General features: G+C 34.4%; 3 protein-coding genes across 3 annotated transcripts in view; 2 read left to right on the top strand and 1 right to left on the bottom strand.

The window, feature by feature from the left end:
* Positions 1-2231: 2231 nt before the first annotated feature.
* Positions 2232-6390, top strand: LOC133330702 (deoxynucleoside kinase). Its single transcript, XM_061539107.1, has 5 exons — positions 2232-2446; positions 2532-2665; positions 5789-5907; positions 5982-6130; positions 6247-6390. The coding sequence occupies exons 1-5, from the start codon at positions 2249-2251 to the stop codon at positions 6388-6390; spliced, it is 744 nt and encodes a 247-aa protein (XP_061395091.1). The 5' UTR covers positions 2232-2248.
* A 2921-nt stretch (positions 6391-9311) lies between these two features.
* On the bottom strand, positions 9312-9792 carry LOC133330713 (U1 small nuclear ribonucleoprotein C). The gene has a single exon (XM_061539118.1). It carries the CDS (start codon positions 9783-9785, stop codon positions 9324-9326), a length of 462 nt encoding a protein of 153 aa, XP_061395102.1. The 5' UTR covers positions 9786-9792; the 3' UTR covers positions 9312-9323.
* A 7417-nt stretch (positions 9793-17209) lies between these two features.
* LOC133330700 (serine-rich adhesin for platelets) overlaps positions 17210-18408 on the top strand; it is a 186789-nt gene continuing 185590 nt past the window's right edge. The window contains exon 1 of the mRNA XM_061539106.1: positions 17210-18224. Coding sequence (XP_061395090.1) covers positions 17210-18224 — 1015 coding nt within the window. The remainder of the gene's footprint in view (positions 18225-18408) is intronic.

Here is an 18408-nt window from a genome sequence, read left to right as displayed (position 1 = left end):
AAAGCTTCTACTGAAAAACTCACTTTTCAGACTTATGCCATGTACAGACGAGCGTTGTTCGCTCTCTCATTCGTTGTTCGACCCTTAATTATGAAGTAATTACTTAGTTCCCCATACAAAATTGTCTGAGCGAACACCGACTTTTGTACGTTGTTCAATTCGAATCACTCTCTGAATAACCAATAAATTTGTCCCATCCCTAACAATTGAGAGTATTTATCGAAAATAAATTAATTTTGACAGTTTGAAAATATTTATGAAATTTTCAAACTTTTTCAGTAAAATTGAAAACCATGAATGAAAAGTAAAAAATTGTAGAGTTTTTATATATGCAGCAGGATGTAAATTTTGTTTTCTACATAATGCAATATGACAGTTAAAATCGTTTATGTCTTTGCTATTGTATATCCAAAAAATATATAAATGCAAACACGGTATAATTACAGTGTTGATTTCTTTTCCCTTGGTTCTAATTAGCGTACAAAACAAGAAACAAATATGGTGCAAGTCAAACAAAAAAGTCTCCAAATTTGTATATGTGACAGTATGTGACATTTGAATTGAGAAAATATAAAAATGTATTAAAAACAACATTTTCAGAAAAAATGGAAAACATGAATGAAAAGTAAATAGATATGGATTCATACTATATTCAGGAGAAAGAGAATTATTTTTTCTATTTAGATCCCTATGTAATTCACTAAAATATGTTATATTTTTGGTGTAAAACAAAAAACAAAAAGTTTGAAATTAAAAACTCTGATGATATGAATTATGAATAGTGTTGTATGAACGGGTTAATTCATGTACATAATTCTGAGAGCGAACTACGTTGTTCCGATGACCGTCAGAACATGGCATTATTTATTTTTATATATAAACTAAATTGTCATTGACTGTCCTGTTCCTTAAAAACACAGGGTTATGACGAAACAAACATTTAATGGTATTCCACACTGAATTTTGGGATGATTTCTTCCCAAATTCCTTTCATTCATTTGTCGCATTTTTTGTTATGTTTCAGAAAAAAAATCCAATAAACACAACCGTATGTTTTTTTATATTTGACAGAAGAAGCCACTTTGACTCTTTGTTATTCACCTCTAGTTGCCTTAAACTTGAATTATTGTATCATCGTTGTAATTAAAATTAATTGTTACAATATTACCTACAAACTACAAAAAGTATTAAAAATATTTCCAAATTCAGCTGTAATTAAAAATTGGTTGAAAACGTTTGCCATTTTGTAATGAAATTTTACTTTAATTCAATTTAATTTTAATCATAATTGCTACCCGATAGCAATTTTATTTATAAGATAATAATAAATTCAAAAATAAACAAAATATTTTGCTTTTGTTTACAAGTATATTTGACATAATAAATCATTTAGATTTACGAGATCCACTCGATCTCAAACGTCAATTCCATAGCGTATACGTCAAATATAATACGCTGTGGAATTGACATTTGAGATCAAGTGGATTTAGTCTAAATATTGTAAAATATAAATATTGTTTAATTGTTCTCTGTATTCAAATGTATTTATAAACAAATATGACATAAACATTTCCATATATATACCCCAATCAAAACGTATTTGTCATTCAATTAAAACATTTAAACGTATATCTACGTCTTAATATCAACATTTCTGTCATACGTCAAGTGTGTGTTTTGATTATTTAGTTCATTTGACAAACATGGCGTCTTTATTGCAACTGGCAATGCCATGTGATGCCAACGATCTTGCCATATACACAAAATAACGTATTACAACAATTAAAATACTACAAACGTAAACAAACAAAATTTTGACAATCTGTTTTCGAGCGCGAATGCTTCCCGCTTTTTTCCATTAATAACATAGACATTTTCACTGATCACATCATCAACTTTGGAGGCAACAAACATACTGCAGTAGTAGTGGAAAGTTGCACAAACAGAAATTAATAGTTCTTTTTTGTTCTAATTCGTGTTTTGTGAAAGCGTTTTTTGTTTTAATTTAAATCAATTGTGAACAGCAGAATTTGCAAAAAAGGAAAACTGCGTACAGCTAGCACTCACCACCCATCTATTTTACTTGACGCACTTTGGTTTAGAAAACACACACATTTGGTCCTATTAATTGTTTACTGTAATTATTGGCAACAAATTCAAAATTCTTTAGCTTAATTTGCTATATATAAGTATTATTATTATAATTAATTTCCATGTTTATATTCAAGGTCGTATACTTTCTTCCGTAATGGCTGGAAATAGTGCTGCTCTAACTAAAGTACCCAAATATGCTGCCGGAACTCAGCCATTCACCGTATTAATTGAGGGCAACATTGGTAGTGGCAAAACTACTTTCCTAAATCATTTCCAACAATTTCAAGATAAAATATGTCTCATCACGGAGCCTGTGGAGAAGTGGCGTAATGTTCGTGGCGTTAATTTATTGGTATGTATCGATACGATGAGTTTTATGTCATATGTTGGGGATGATGTGTGGATATTTATGTTGCAATCATGCTTCTTATTTTTAGGAATTGATGTACAAAGAACCCGAACGTTGGGCTATGCCTTTTCAATCATACGTCACTCTCACCATGCTGCAAAGTCATACACAGCAAACACAAAAGCCCGTCAAACTTATGGAACGTTCCATTTTCAGTTCGAGGTAAGAATATTAATAACCTATTGTTTTATTTATCTGTCTATCGTTCAGTTGATGCGTAGTATAAATTATGTTATTGAATACAATATTGAGTTGATGTTTCCAAGGAAAGATGAGATTTATAATAATTCTTCATTTAAATACTACTCCTTTAATGCATTCCCCAGCCTATGTTGTTTACAAATAGCACGTGTTTTCAGTAATTTGTTACAAATCCGATAACACATTTCAGGAAACGTGACCTAAATGGGTGGTAGTTCGAAATACTTATCAAATTTTAGCTGTTATCAAGGCTCATCATCGTTGATAATTCAACGTGAGTTTTAATCTATGATGAAGGCTTTTAACAAAGTCTAAAAAATGCAGTGTCTATGACATCAATTGACATTTCTGTCAAACGCTTTTATAACAAAAACATTTAGTCAATTATAATGTGTATACCCCTCCAGGAATTTATATTATATGGGACGATAAGTGTTGTCAGATTAGGTTGCCGATTAGCAAAATCTGGTTTTAAAAAACTGGACAATACAAAAGAATAATAATAATAATTTGGGCATAAAAAACTGGTCGAGGCTATTTTTTGTTTTGCGCGTAGAATTTATATTAAAATATTCATTTTTTTTTATAAAAGTTTTTGTTTCCTCAAAATTTTGTAATATGTACTTCGAAAAGTTGGCCCTAAGACCCAATAATTAATAATTATTATTACAAAGAAGAATTTTTGTACAACAAATATAAAGAAAATTTCAAATTACTACCATTTTTTTGGTATTTTTTCAAAGACCCAAAAAAGCGTTGATTTTTTTTTAAATAATTTTTCAAAGACCTAAAACAGGACTCTAAAAGGGCGTAGATTTTTATATAAATTTGTATATGAGGACCCTAAAAAGGCGTTGATTTTTTAAATTAATTTTTCAAAGACCCAAAAGAGAACCTTAAAACCATTGAGCGGAGCAGTATAGTCAAACGGGGCCGACCATACGATACCCTACACAACTACCACGGAACTCTGATTTTTATTCCGATTTCCTTCACGGTGGGTTGTGTTGTGATGTTCGCCTATATTCGACCAGAAAACACACAAAAAATTAAGTTTTCGGTCCGCTTCATCCCAAAATTTTAATCATATCACCATCGAAAATTATAGGCGTTGTCTTTGACCATATTTGGAACTTCATGGAAAATTTTAAAGGAATCAACGCTATATTTCCGCCCTCTAATGAGGTAATGGGTTACTAAATATTATCTGAATACGTATTTGTGCACCTGTAAATATTTGTGTGTAACTTCCACATCCGAGTACATACGACAATGTATTTGGAGTCATTTTGAAGGTCAACCATTCCTCTTGGATACACTATAAATTTCGCGGATCTATATGCTCCGCGAATAAATATATACGCCATAAAATACAAAGTTTGTAATTTTTCACACAAAAGTCAGGGTCCATTTGACGCGCTAAATAATGACCGATCTTTATCAAAGCAGGCATGCTTATACTTTGACCCGATCCCCTTCTCCATGTAAAAATTCGCGATGTTTGGGCCATAATTACGGCCTCTGGAGCGACCAGAAAATCAGACAAAAACAAAGTTTTTGGTCCATTTCATCCCCTAAATACTAACCGATCTTTACCAAAAACAATAGTGGTCTTCATTGGCCAGAACCCATCCTACATGCAAAATTTCGTGAAAAATGGTCCATACGGCCTGTATCGTGTTTACAAATTATAATGAACAGACGGACGGACACACGTGTCTAGATCGATTCAGCTAGTCGAGATATGACGATCGGGATGTACAAATCTATAATACCCTGACAACATAGTTGTGCAGGGTATTACAACCTGGGTTTTTAAATATTAAAAAGAGGAGCTTTGTACAAAAAATATAAAGAAAATTTAAAATTACCAACAATATTCCAGAGAAAATGATATATGTACATATGTCAATTTAAAAACATTTTTTGATCATTTCATTTGGAAAAAACCAACAATTTAAGAATTATTTAATACTTTATGTTAAATTAATTTTTCGGTGTGAATTTTCTAAATATTTTTTTCAGGGACCATAGGGCGGAATCGATTTTTTTTTAAATTAATTTTTCAGGGACCCTAAACCGGCGTGGATGCTTTAAATTAATTTTTCGGGGACCTTAAACAGACGTAAATTTTCATTTTAAATTAATTTTCGGGGACCATAAAACGGGATCAATTTTTTTTATTTATTTTTCAGGGACCCTAAACAAAAGTGGATTTTTTAAATACATTTTTCGGGGACCCTAAAATGGCGAGGATTTTCTAAATCAATTTTTCAGACCCAAAAGAGGCGTGGATTTTTTTAAATTAATTTTTCGGGGACCCTAAAATGGCGAGGATTTTCTAAATTAATTTTTCAGGGACCCTAAACAGACATGGATTCTATTAATAATAATTTTTCAAAGACTCAAATCAGGCGTGGATTTTTTAAATTAATTTTTCAAAGACTCGAATCAGGCGTGGATTTTTTAAATTAATTTTTCAAAGACTCAAATCAGGCGTGGATTTTTTAAATTAATTTTTCAAAGACTCGAATCAGGCGTGGATTTTTTAAATTAATTTTTCAAAGACTCGAATCAGGCGTGGATTTTTTAAATTAATTTTTCAAAGACTCGAATCAGGCGTGGATTTTTTAAATTAATTTTTCAAAGACTCAAATCAGGCGTTGATATTTCAAAGACCCAAAATTCACCCGTTTAGACTGACTTCAAAAATATTTTTTTAAAAATTCACAATAACAAAAAATCCACAACTTTTGATAAAATTGAAAAATTATTCTTATAAAAATCGCGACAAAATCGGACATTGAAAAATTGATTTAAAAAAAACACGGCTTGGTAGACTCCTTATAAATATATGTTATATATTAAAAATTACACGTCTTGAAATATTTTTAAAAAATCTACGCCATGGTAGACTACTTCAAAAATATTAAAAAAAAATCCTCGACGTCGTAGACTTTATGAGGATACATTGTGAATTTTTGTTCTTTATTAACGCAGATTTGAATCTAAATCATAAATTATAATTTCTGTATATCTAATATTTGACTCAAGTTTTTCATTTAAATTTTCATCTCTTTACAGATACTGCTTTGTTGAGAACATGTATAGAAACAATATAATTCACGAAGGAATGTATCATGTTCTCCAGGAATGGTATAAATTTATTGACGATTCAATACATGTTCAGGCTGATCTCATAGGTAATAACTACCTTTTTTATATTTTTATCAAAAACAATTTGAAATTAATTCTCCATTTTTTCAATATATTACAGTATATTTACGTACCACACCAGAGGTGGTCTATGAACGTATGCGCAAACGGGCACGTTCCGAAGAAAGTTGTGTACCTATTAAATATCTAGAAGAATTGCATAAATTGCACGAGGAGTGGTTGATTAATAATCCAGCTTTTAATAAAAAGGTAAACAAAAAATAAATTAGTTTCTTATTTAAAAAAATGTTTGTGAATATCGATTTTTTTTTATTTTAAAAATTATTATTTTTTTTAATACTAACTCTTAATTGTTTTTTTTTCAGGTCGTTGTCCTAAATGCCAATTTAGATTTGGAGCACATAGGTTCCGAATATAAACGTTATGAAAATCACATTATAAATCCTGCATTTACACAACAACAACAAGCCGTTTTAGTATCACCCAGTAAGCGTCCTCATATGGAATGATAATGGTTATATGAATTTAATTATAAGGCAAATTTCTTTCGGAACACAACAATTGGGGAATTAGACCATAAATCTGTGTGTACGTTTAGTTTTTAAGTGACTTTCTTTTTAAAACAAATAATTATTTCTAAGATTTTATTCATAATATATAAAAAAAAAATCCTTAATTAGTTTTAGTAATATGACAATTATAACAAATAAAAATGTATATTTAATCATTTAAGTATTTTCTCAGTCTCAAGAACAAAACTGATGATGGATGATCTTGATGATCGCGACCGACAACAAATTTTAGTTCAATTTTTAATAATTTTCATTTGTGCAATTCATATGTTTTTTGTTAATTTTATTTAGTTTTTTTCCGTTCTGTGAGGCTAGTAGTTAAATTCTAAAACGAAAGCATTTCTCTTTTTATGAACTAAAAATTATATCTAAGCATTTTATTTATTTATGTATACTATGTCAGAGCAATGCATAACTTCGCACATGTAGTTGTTGTTGTGCATTGTTGCCGCAAACCCAAATTGAATTGTACCAATGATTAAAAAAAGAACAACATCACAAAAATTGTAACTAATATTAAATAAAAAATGAAAAAAAAAAACAAATAAATTGAGCAATAAATATTTTTATGATATGAGAAAAAAATCTTTTTATTTTTTTTTGTATAACAATTTGTTGTAGTTAAGGCAAATATGTATTTCTATATTGAACAAAGTATGTATATACATTTAAAAAAATGTAAAAAGTTAATAAAAAAAAAAATAGTAACTAAAAATTCTACAAAGTATTTGCATTTTAAATATTTTTTTCTGAGGCCCTAAACAGCCGTGGATTTTTTTAAAATAATTTTTCAGGATCCTGAACGGGTGTGGCTTCTTTTACATTAGTTCTTCAGTGACCGTAAAGCGGGCGTGGATAGTTTTTAATTATCTTTTTTTAGGCGTGGATTTTTAAAACTAATTTTTCAGGGACCCTAAACAAGCGTTGATTTTTTTTTAAATTAATTTTCAAAAAGACTAAACAGGCTTCGATTTTTTTTAAATAATTTTTCAGGGACCTTAAATTAAATTTTGATGTACCCTGCCTACATTGGCTTTGATTTTTTAAATTAATTTTTCAAATACAGACAGCGTGCTGAGGATCTGGAAGGAGCATTTTTGAAAAACTTCTGGTATCAAATAGTAGCGGTGAAGAAGATACCCCAAAACTAATAATAGACGACGGTATAGAGGGTATAACACCTAGCCAAGATGAGGTCAGAATAGCAATCAATCGGCTTTAAAATAATACAGCAGCAGGTGCCGATGGGTTACAAGCCGAACTATTCAAGACTGGTGATCAGATGCTGGTAAGGAACATGCACCAGCTGATTAGTACAATTTAGCTAGAAGAATGCATGCCCAATGACTGGAACCTCAGCATCCTGTGTCCCGTGCACAAAAAAGGAGACAAGACGATATGTGCCAACTATAGAGGAATAAGTCTCCTTCTCATCGCATATAAAGTGATATCCAGCGTGCTGTGTGAACGACTGAAGCCAATGATCAATGACATTATTTGACCATACCAATGCTTCAGATCTGGCAAATCCACCATCGACCCGATTTTCACTCTGCGCCAAATCCTGGAAAAAATCCACGAAAAACACATCGACACATTCCATCTATTCGTCGACTATAAAGCCGCATTCGATAGCCCTATTCGTTCAGAGGAGTATAAAGCCATGTCTGCGTTTGGCATTCCTGCAAAATTAATACGGCTATGCCGGATAACTTTAAATGGTGCAATATCAACAGTTAAACTAGGAAAATACCTATAGGAGCAATTCATACCTAACGAGGACTAAGACAAGGTGGCAGTTTGTCGTGTGACCTCTTTAACATCCTGCCGGAAAAGGTCATACGAGAGGCAAAAGTGAACAGAAATGGCACTCTGTACACTAAACTACATATGTTACTCGCCTACGCCGATGACATCGACCAAATTATGGGTCGAACACTGAAAGCGGTAACAGCCACCTTTGAACGAATTGAGAAGAAGTCTGCCAAAGTGGGTCTGGCAGTAAATGGCGAGAAGACCAAGCTGATGGTATAAATGCGCAAGACGTCCAGTACACTCGGACCAATTTTGGAACTTGAGAACTACAACTTCGAGGTAGTCAAAGATCACAAGCCAGCTAAGTAAGTAAACAGGTGTGAATTTTTATACATCAAATTTTCAGGGAGCCTAAACAGGCGTAGATTTACTTATTTGGATACTCCTGAATTTGTGAATTATACCTCTGCTTGGCCGAACTGGGTATTGAACTGTATATGTGATAGTCAGGCGATCCTTAAGACCACCAAGTTGCAGAATATAATTTCAAAAGTAATCCTTGACTGCAGATTACCTGAGTTCCATCTACAATGATGGTTCGAATGACCTCTATGAAATAGCCAAGAGGGTATTGTAATGAAAGTATATTTCTATGCGGTAGATGGTCTAACGATGTCATGAGGAGCCAACCCGTTACAAGGCGGTGTTTGGAGTTGCTACTGATTTTCCCCCAACACCCAATCTGACCACCTGGATAGACCTTGAATTTTTTTATAACACAGAGAGGTTGTTAGATGGCCATGGAGCAAGCTCACCCCAAGATTGCAGGGACATTTACTGCATACATAATCTTCAAAATAAAAAAACAAACAATTTATTTTGTTTACTCTTATTCCAAATAATATATTTGAATTGTATCAGGTTAATACAAATGATGAGAAAAATTGAATTAATTATGTCCTAAAACTTATACATTACAATATTTTTCCAATGGTTGTATTTTATTTTCAATATATGCATTCAAAAAATAGTCAAATTTCCATCCATAAACGATTTTTTCCATCCCGCACTTCAATCATTAAACGTTGCTGGTTCTCATCCTAGTCGTCATTTTGTTATTTCGGTGGTGGCACACTCATCATCATTGGCGGCCGCACACCCGGCATAGCTCCCAATGGTGGTGGTGGTCCCATCATGGGACCCATCATCGGTGGTGGACGCATACCCAACATTGCCGGCGGTATCGCACCATGGGGACCCATCATCATTGGTGGTGGCATACCTGGTGGCATCATACCTGGTCTTGGTGGTCCGCCTAGATTAGGTGGTGGCGGCAAGGCGACACCCGCTGGACCAGGCTTTGGTGGACCACCAGCAAATGGATTTTGTGTGATTTTACCAGCTTTAAACGCCGCAGTGGTGGCATCGATTAAATGTTGTGCCTCCTCTTCCATCCATTTTTGATAGTAGAATTTCACATTGTCACGATGTTTACGACCCGTACAATGGGTTTTACGTACCGACGGTGAGTCGTGGGTCAAATATGTGTCACAATAATCGCAATAATATTTCGGCATATTTGCCTATGTGAAAAGAAAGTCTATTGTTTGAACACTACAGTTAAATTTCTAGAATTTTGTAGTTTTTTATTTACACGACGAAACGATTGAAGTAAATAAATGCGATCAAATATGACATTTGTATATATATATAATATATGCGCAGAGTTGTATTTTTTTGACACTTGAAGTTCGTGAGAGTGAAGTTGGTTGTGATACAATTTTTCTAACCGGCCAAATTTAAAACCGTTCCAAATGTAACGAATTGGAAGCTTATTTCCCAGTAGTTTTATGATAAAAACAAAAGGTTCGTTCCCGTACTTTTTGATAGTAAAGCTAGTAAAAGAGCGAACTATCAAAAATTACTCTCACATACAAGATTTGCGCAAAAAGTAAAGGAACGAAAAATAGTTAAAACATGAAGAAACGTCAAAATCAAAATTTTCATTTGTTAAGGACAAAAAAAGACTACAGAAACCTAATGCACAAAAAAAAAAACAAAAAGTTAAACGGCGTCCATTGCGTGATTTTGATAATATAAATATTTTTTGTTTATTTTTTTATTTGTATAATTTAGAGGAAAACCTTATCGAATATTTGGAAGTGGAGTTTCCGACGACTCCGAGCCCGGAAAGGCTTACATGGCTGGACGCTCCTATAATGTTAATGCTATTGAAATTGGTAGATATTTTGCGAACTAGAACAACAAGATATGGAACAAGTCAAGTTTAGAGGCTCCATTCGGATCATTTTGAAATGATTACCGTATGTAGCCCTCCTTGTGCAGATTACAGTGATATACATTTCATGTGGGAAAATGCATACTTCCCGAGATATTGGCCTTGAAATTTCGGAACATATTTTGTTTAAAACAACCCTTTTTTTATTGCCACCAAGGCAATATGGGTATCATTAAAAGGTTATACCGGATATTTTTTAAGAGAACTTAAGAATAAGACTTTCACATATGGACAGACTCATACATGGCTACGCAATATATTCTTCATCTAGTTATATAACACAAACCATAACCTTTAAAATGATACGGCTAATTAAAACAACATACTCTCCGAACTTTCAAGGCATTTCTCGGGAAGTATGCATTTCTCCCCATATCACTGTAATCACTTCACCGAGGACTACTTACTGTAAAAATGTCAAAGCGATCCAAGTGGAGCCCCTAAACTTGTCTTAAGCCCAAAATATTTTGGATATTTTGGTACGATTGACCAATCCAAGTTTTCATTCCATAGTATCTTCATCTGAATCTTCTGCCAGCCATTCATCTTCATTCAAAAGAGAATTGTCCATTTTTAAATTTCTTATTTGTTTTTTTTTTCAAGCAAATGTGTGTGCGTCTGAGCGTGTGTCCCTTTTGTTGAAGCCCTAACTTTCATATGCTTTATTTCGGACTGTATATCTCTGGCAATCAAATGTCAAATTCATAATTTACTACATTTACTATTTCGTGCTAGGCCAAATTGGTCTTGCAGAAAATAGGAGAAGAGAACGCCATTTTGGTTTTAACTCTCTTAAATTTAACTTCAATTTTTCCTACTTTTCGGCGCAAGGAAACGCTTTTCTAGCAACAATTGCAAAACTAGTACAATATAGTGCTATGTTGCAGGTTTGGGAACACAGCAAACATTTTAATTGTGATTTACCATAGTACATTTTAAAGGTAACTTCATAATGCCTCTCTCATAGAAGTCCTGCTCTCTATTTGCAAAAAAAACTCTAGTAGTCGATTTTCACAATCCTTCCTAGATACCAATTTTTCATCATTAAAGAAATTTTGCAATGCAAGAAAAAGATGGTAATCGCTAGGTGCCAAGTCCGGACCAAGGTGTATTTAATGAGGTGTATGCATCAGATACAACAACAAATATTTTTCAAAAACAACATTGTTGTTATAGAAATTAAATTGTCATGCTGACAATAAGTTTTTGAAAAAAAAAAACAATTATTAATTTATTTTTGTCAAGAACTATTCTTTGAGAAATAATTAATGAATTTGTATATTCTTGGGTTATTGGCGGTTTTGGGTGAATGAAAAATAAAGTTTAAGACCTGGTCGCGATTAATTTTATGTTTCCCACATGCAGCCCATGTTGGATGTTGTTAATATTGTGAATTACAATCTATTTTTTCTATGGAGTGGTTTCAAATTTTGCCTTCTTAAAGAAAATTGTATGTCCTTCAATTTAATCCCCGGCCAAAGACTAAATCATGGAAATTGTGTTAACCATATAAAATCTTTTTATAGGCGTATTTAACCTCCGCCGAGGATTGTGACAAGCACCAAGCGGCCGATTCCAATATATGCTAACATAATCTCCTCGATTTCATGAGTAGCTGGGATTTATGGACAGATTTCCACACATAACATAAAATATGTGGACCAATCGGCGAACGGGGTTATAACTGAGTTAAGCATAGGTTTCCTTTCCGTCCGCCTCTATGAATGTATTTTCTTTAATTTTTATTAATAAAAAATACTACATTTAAAGACCATTTTTGAAATCGAAAAGTAATATTGAAAATGTTTTTAACAATTTACTGTACAAACAATAAGGAAAAAAGTTTGAAACCATATGATTGTCACTTACACCTTATTAAATACGCCTTGGTCCGGACTGTGTGGCGGATAATTAAAACTTCCCAACCAAGCTCCCCAAGTTTCTGGCCAAAATTGCACATAATTGGCTGTTACAGCATCGCCTTTGTCAAAGAAAAACTGTAAAATGTACCGAATTTTCTCCGTGTTCACTTCCATTTTTAACACCCTGTAACTCACAACTGAATGCACAAAAAAAGAAGGCAGCAACATATTTTTTACTGGGAAATGTCACCCTTCCAACGAGCATAAATCGGAAATTGTTTGATCGATACTTTACGAGAAATCTATCAGTACAGCCATCCGCCGAAAAAATAATGGATTTCGTTTTCCCCAACCTAATATATATATATATATATACATATATATTTGAAATAAAATAAATATAATTTAATTTCAAAATACCATTTTTGTGATATTAAAAACTTTCTTACTTACTTAGCTGGCTTGTGACATAACTTTCGTTCCATAAGCCGAGCTTAAAAAAGATTTCCAGGCGCGCAGGTCTTTTGCGCGGTTTTTCCAGTTTGAAAGATCACATTCGGCAATGTTGTCCTCAACTTGATCTTTCCATCTTATTCCTGGGCTTCCCTTTCTGCGTGAACCATCAGTTGGTTCGCTTTTATATGCCTTTTGGGCTCGGGCATCTTTATCCATTCTCATAAGATGGCCTAGCCAACGTAGTCACTGCAGCTCGATACGTCTAACTATGTCAGTGTCCGAGAATATATGGTACAACTCATGGTTCATTCGATGACAATATTCACCGTTTGAATTTGTCTCTCAAACACTCCAAAAGCTGCCTCATCTGCCTGCGCAAGTACCTATACTTCAGATCCATACAACAGCACGGGTAGTATCAGCGTCTTGTAGAGTGTGATGGTCTGGCGAGAGTTGGCCTTGTTTTTTTGAATTACTTACTCAGACCATAGTAGCATCTGTTGGCCAACACTATCCTTCTTCGTATTTCAAAACTGATGTCATTTGTTTTATTTATGGCAGAATCGAGGTATTTTAAATCTTTGACTACCTCGAAGCTGTACTTTTCAAGTTTCACAGTAGATACCATCAGCTTGGTATTTTCGCCATTTACTGCTAGTCCCACTTTGGCAGACTCCTTCTCAATTGTTCAAATGCAATATTCGACCCATTATGTCGATGTCTTCGGCGTATGCGAGTAAAATGTGTTCTTTGGTGTACAGAGTGCGATGTGTTTTTCCCAGGATTTGGGACAGAGTAAAAATCTTGTCAATGGTGGATTTGCCAGATTTGAAGCCGCATTGGTATGGTCCAATAATGCCATTGACCATTGGCTTCTGTCGTTCACACAGAACGCTGCATAACACTTTATATGCGATCGGAAGGGGCTTATTCCTCTATAGTTGGCACATATCGTCTTGTCTCCTTTCTTTGTGCACGAGACACAGGATTACGAGGTTCAATCATTGGGCTGGTGCATTCTACTGACCCGCATCTGACCACCGGTTATGAATAGTTTGGCTGGTAGCCCTCGGCAACTGCTGCTTTATTATTCTTCAGCTGATTGATTGCTATTCTGACCTCATCCTGGCTAGGTTATCCTCCCTATAGGAGGATATGCCTGCAACAAAGCCTTCTGTTTGGTGTTTTACTCGTTGGTAAAATTTCTGGATTTCATTCTGACTCCTGTACATCTCGATTTGCTCCCGCTCACGTTTTTCTAGTTCTTTCTTCCTTTTTCTGAAAAAATGTATTTCTCCTTTCTACCGATATTTCTCCATCGCACGAGTTTCTTGATGGTGGTTTTTGGTACCCAAGTGTTGCTTTGGCTGCAGTTTGTAGGGTGTAGTAATTCTTTGCGATTGTGCTTCTATTTTATTATCGGGACAAGGATATTTTCGTAAAGCAGGTGTGTTAGTTGAGCGTAGTAGGCTTCTGCTATCTGCTGTGTTTGCAGCTTTTCGACGTCGAGTTTCCATGTAACATTAGATCGCAACTTTACTGCTCCATTAAAACGAGTGCGAACCTGGATTGTCGAGGCTACATATTGAACCTATTAATTTTATGTGCCAGAGTAGAATTTTGTGGAGAACACATTTTCTGTGAACACCATTCCTTTCGGATAAAATTTGGTGGATCATTTTGGTTCGAGTTCGAAAAGTATCACAAAATAACCAAAAAATATTTTCTTCCAAAATGCCCATATTTGGATGTTTCTAATTTAAAAAAATACACATGATCAATCTGATTTCTCGTTAATTGATCAGGAGAAATCCAGGTGGCCTTATATATTTCGAGATGCTTTAATTTGGTACTGCTAACAACCATATTTTTGTGCCGCGAAGTCAATCCACCTCATGCCATTGTCGGATGTTTCTTCATGGAGCCTGAATTTTTCATTAAAATTTCCGTTTTTAGAATTAAAATCTCCAAGTAAAATTTTAATGACATGGCCAGGGCAGCGTTCATATGCTGTTTCTATGCGGTCATCTACTGGAGTGAATCTAGAGACGAAGTCTTATATTCTCCTGATAAACATAAATCCGCAGCCAAATGCATGTCACGTTTCATGGCAGCTATATACAGGGCTTAGTCATCAGTTTACTAACGCCTGTCCCTTTCTATCGCATATGCTGTAAGGCAATAATATCGGCTTTGTAATTCTTGTGTACATCCATCCGCCAAAGCGAAAACTGCACTTGTTCCGCACAACGTGCGCACATTCCAAGTGCTGATTTGGCAGATCGTGGTCCTTTATACGTATGCAGGGGGTCATAAACATTTGCGAGGTTTGGTTTACTTTTTCGTTGCTTTTTTATAGTAGGAGGGCAACTAACCCGACGCCTTAACCCATTTGTTTATGGGGTAGCATATGTTGTAGCTACCCCAGGTGACACCGCGGGGAGTTCAGTGTCCACAATTGAGATGAAAGGGCCACCAAGATAAGCCTAGGCTTTGCCATGTTAAATCCAATCCGAGCCCTTGCTTGGTATCTATCATCCTCTACGTCACCCGATGTCTTTCAAATAGCAAAGTCTCTTTGTTGACAAAAGATGCCTTACCTTGTATAATTGTAGCATGTGCCCTACCTTGAAAAAGTATACAATTTTCAAATTTTTAGCTGCTGCATTATTCATTTTTTGCAAGGCACCTATTTAGAATTTGAATGTATTTTAAAGCGTTGCCTTTTGTGTACTTTTATGAGAATTGATTTTTATTTGCACATTATCACGATAAAAGTCTAGACGATGCGGCTTAAAAAGGGGCTTCAATTCAGTGAATTTCGAAAAAAATGTTATATTTTCTCCTAATGTAAACAAAAGGATTAATTTCTTGAATAAATATTTAAGTTTTAATATTAAATATTAAATTTAATAAATATTTAATAAATCTAATTGGAAGTTATTTACACGATACCAATTTACCCTACAATTTATTGAACGACAAATACGGTTGGTAATGCTGTATTTTGCATGGTCGATAATGGCGTTACCTTTGCTGTGGCAACACTGTTTACATGAAGAACCAGTTAGTGCAGGTAGTAACGTAATTCCAATGAGAGAGAACGGCACATAACATAAACAGAGAAGAGTCGAAAGGGAGAGAGCGGCTGTCATTGAGAAGAGAGAGCGTGTGAGAGAATGAGTAGACTCGCCGATGTCAGGCAAATGGAAAAACAGCAAAACCAAAATAGACGCGAAACTGTCTGCATGTCGATGATAGCAGCGGCGGAATTGTTTTTTTGTTGGACGCGCGTAGCGGATGGATTTTAAATCCATGAATTAATGAAGAAGAAGAAGTGTTTGACGGAAAGGCGGTGTAAAAAGGAATAATAAAAAAATAAATTAATAACAACGGTTTGGCGTGTGGTGCGTTCTGTTTTATTTTGGTTAAGCAGTGTTGTAAAAGATTTAAAATAAAAAATTAAATAAAATTAAAAAAAGTGTGGAATGAATAAAAATTTCGATGAATAAAACAAAATTAAATAATAAAGCAATAAAAAACAACAACACTAAATTGTAAACACAGTGTTATAGAGAGCTGAAAAATATTTATTCAATTAAAAAATTAATGAATAAAAAACAAAGTTAAACAAAACGGTTTCAAAGGAGATCTTCTAAAGATCTGTGTAAAGGAATTTTGTTGTTAAAACTTTATTTTTAAATTAAAAATTCAAATAAATAAAAAAAGTTGTTGTCTTTAGTGAACCAGAAAAAAGGCTAAAATCACGCCGCCTATTAATGTGAAGAATCAACCGCAGCATAAAAATTAACAACAACAACAGCAACGCATATTTAAAAGGAAGGTGTGTGTGTGTTCGGTGTTCGGTGCTGTAGACAATATAGAATGTCTTCACATTAAAAATCCAAGCAACAACAACAAAAATCAGTGAAGAAAAATAAAAGAAGAAGAAACGAAAATAAAAATAAAAGAATCCACAGATGAGATGAGACAAAAAGGAGGATTTATGCGTTCGATAGTTCAAATGGATAAAGTGGTTTTACCGGTTTTATGATACGTTCGACGTTCAGACAAACATAACGACAGACAGGCGGATCAATGGATGGATGTATGGATACACAGTGCCGCTGAGGATGATGATGTTGTGATGTGATGATGCCAACAGGCAAAAAAATAATGTGTTAAGTTTGAAAATTTTTGAAAAAAAAAAATAAATCACAAAAAAAATATTATTTCAAAGTGTTTGTTTGAAAAAAAAGAAAAAAATATATTTGAAAATTTAATTTTGAAAATTTTATTTTTAAAGTCATGTGTTGAAAAAAATATTATTATTTGAAATAAAAAAAGAATTGAATTTTCGTTAAATAATTTTGAAAAATTAAAAATGCCGTTTGTACAGCGTGTTGTACAGCCGGTTAATCTTGCCCAAGTTTGTTCCACATCCGGTTCCGGTAACCAAAAAGCCAATAAATTCCTTTGCATACCCGGCAAATGTCAAAACAACAATTGTATCAACAACAAATTATCTCCACAACACCAACAACAACAGCAGAGAGATGCCTCTCTCAATGGCCGAGAGAATCCACAACAAAACAGAATAACAACAGCCGCAGCAGCAGATAGTGAATTTTTATCCTCCTCATCCTCGTCATCACCGCCACCGCCTTCATTGTCTCTCAACCCCAACGATGTATTGCTTTCAAGGACAGCCTCATTGTTGAATAGCAATGCCAAGGACGGTTTAATATCACCCTCCCTAACCTCATCGACAACAGCCTCCTCCACGACCACAGTGACCACGGCCATAATCCACAACAATGGAGGTGGTGCTGGTTCGGCAATTATTAACGATTTGGGCGGCAAGGATACCACCGATCATGTACACAATAATGGTGGCTTTGCCAGCAGTTTCTCCTACAACACCGATCATGAAGATGATGGCTGCTCCTCCACTATATTACCACCCGTATCACCTGCTCCCACAATGCCAATGAAAAAACTCAAACAACATGTTGAATTTCTATCGAATATACCCACCTCACCGACACGACAACAGTCTGTACGTGGTAGCAATTCTGGTGCAGGTTCTTCATCGGTGGCAAGTTCTTCGGGTGCAGTTATGCGCCCATCCCACACCCAGCAACAACAACGTTTGCGTACACCCCAATCGCCAACGGCTGCAAAAATTGTTGCCGGCTATGAATTCGATTCGATCAGCAATATAACCTTGAGTAATGCCCTAAGGCAATTGGCCTCATTGGTACTAATTGCCAGCGATATTTTTGATGATCTACAAAAGGAATTGCAATCGGTGGGCGATAGGGCACGTGTGGTGCAAAAGAAAATCATTGCGGTGGAACGACGTGTCAGTGCATATGATCCAAAAATGGTCACAGTCCGTAAGTAGATTTTTTTGTATTTTCATATATCCTTAGTCCCAAAATCGGTTATGTGACATATGTTGGTTTAATTTTATGATAGAATAGTACGTTAACATTCAACCGGATTTCGTTAACCCAGTGGGTTTCAATTGTCAATTCCTTTGCATATATGCCAAATAAATCCTCATAAAGTAGGTTAACC

This window comes from Musca vetustissima, unplaced genomic scaffold, assembly GCF_032173495.1.
Source record: "Musca vetustissima isolate MV318-11 ecotype Yass unplaced genomic scaffold, APGP_CSIRO_Mvet_v1 utg7881, whole genome shotgun sequence".
In the NCBI taxonomy this organism is placed as follows: Eukaryota; Metazoa; Arthropoda; class Insecta; order Diptera; family Muscidae; genus Musca; species Musca vetustissima.
This window is presented reverse-complemented; position numbering and strand designations above follow the sequence as displayed.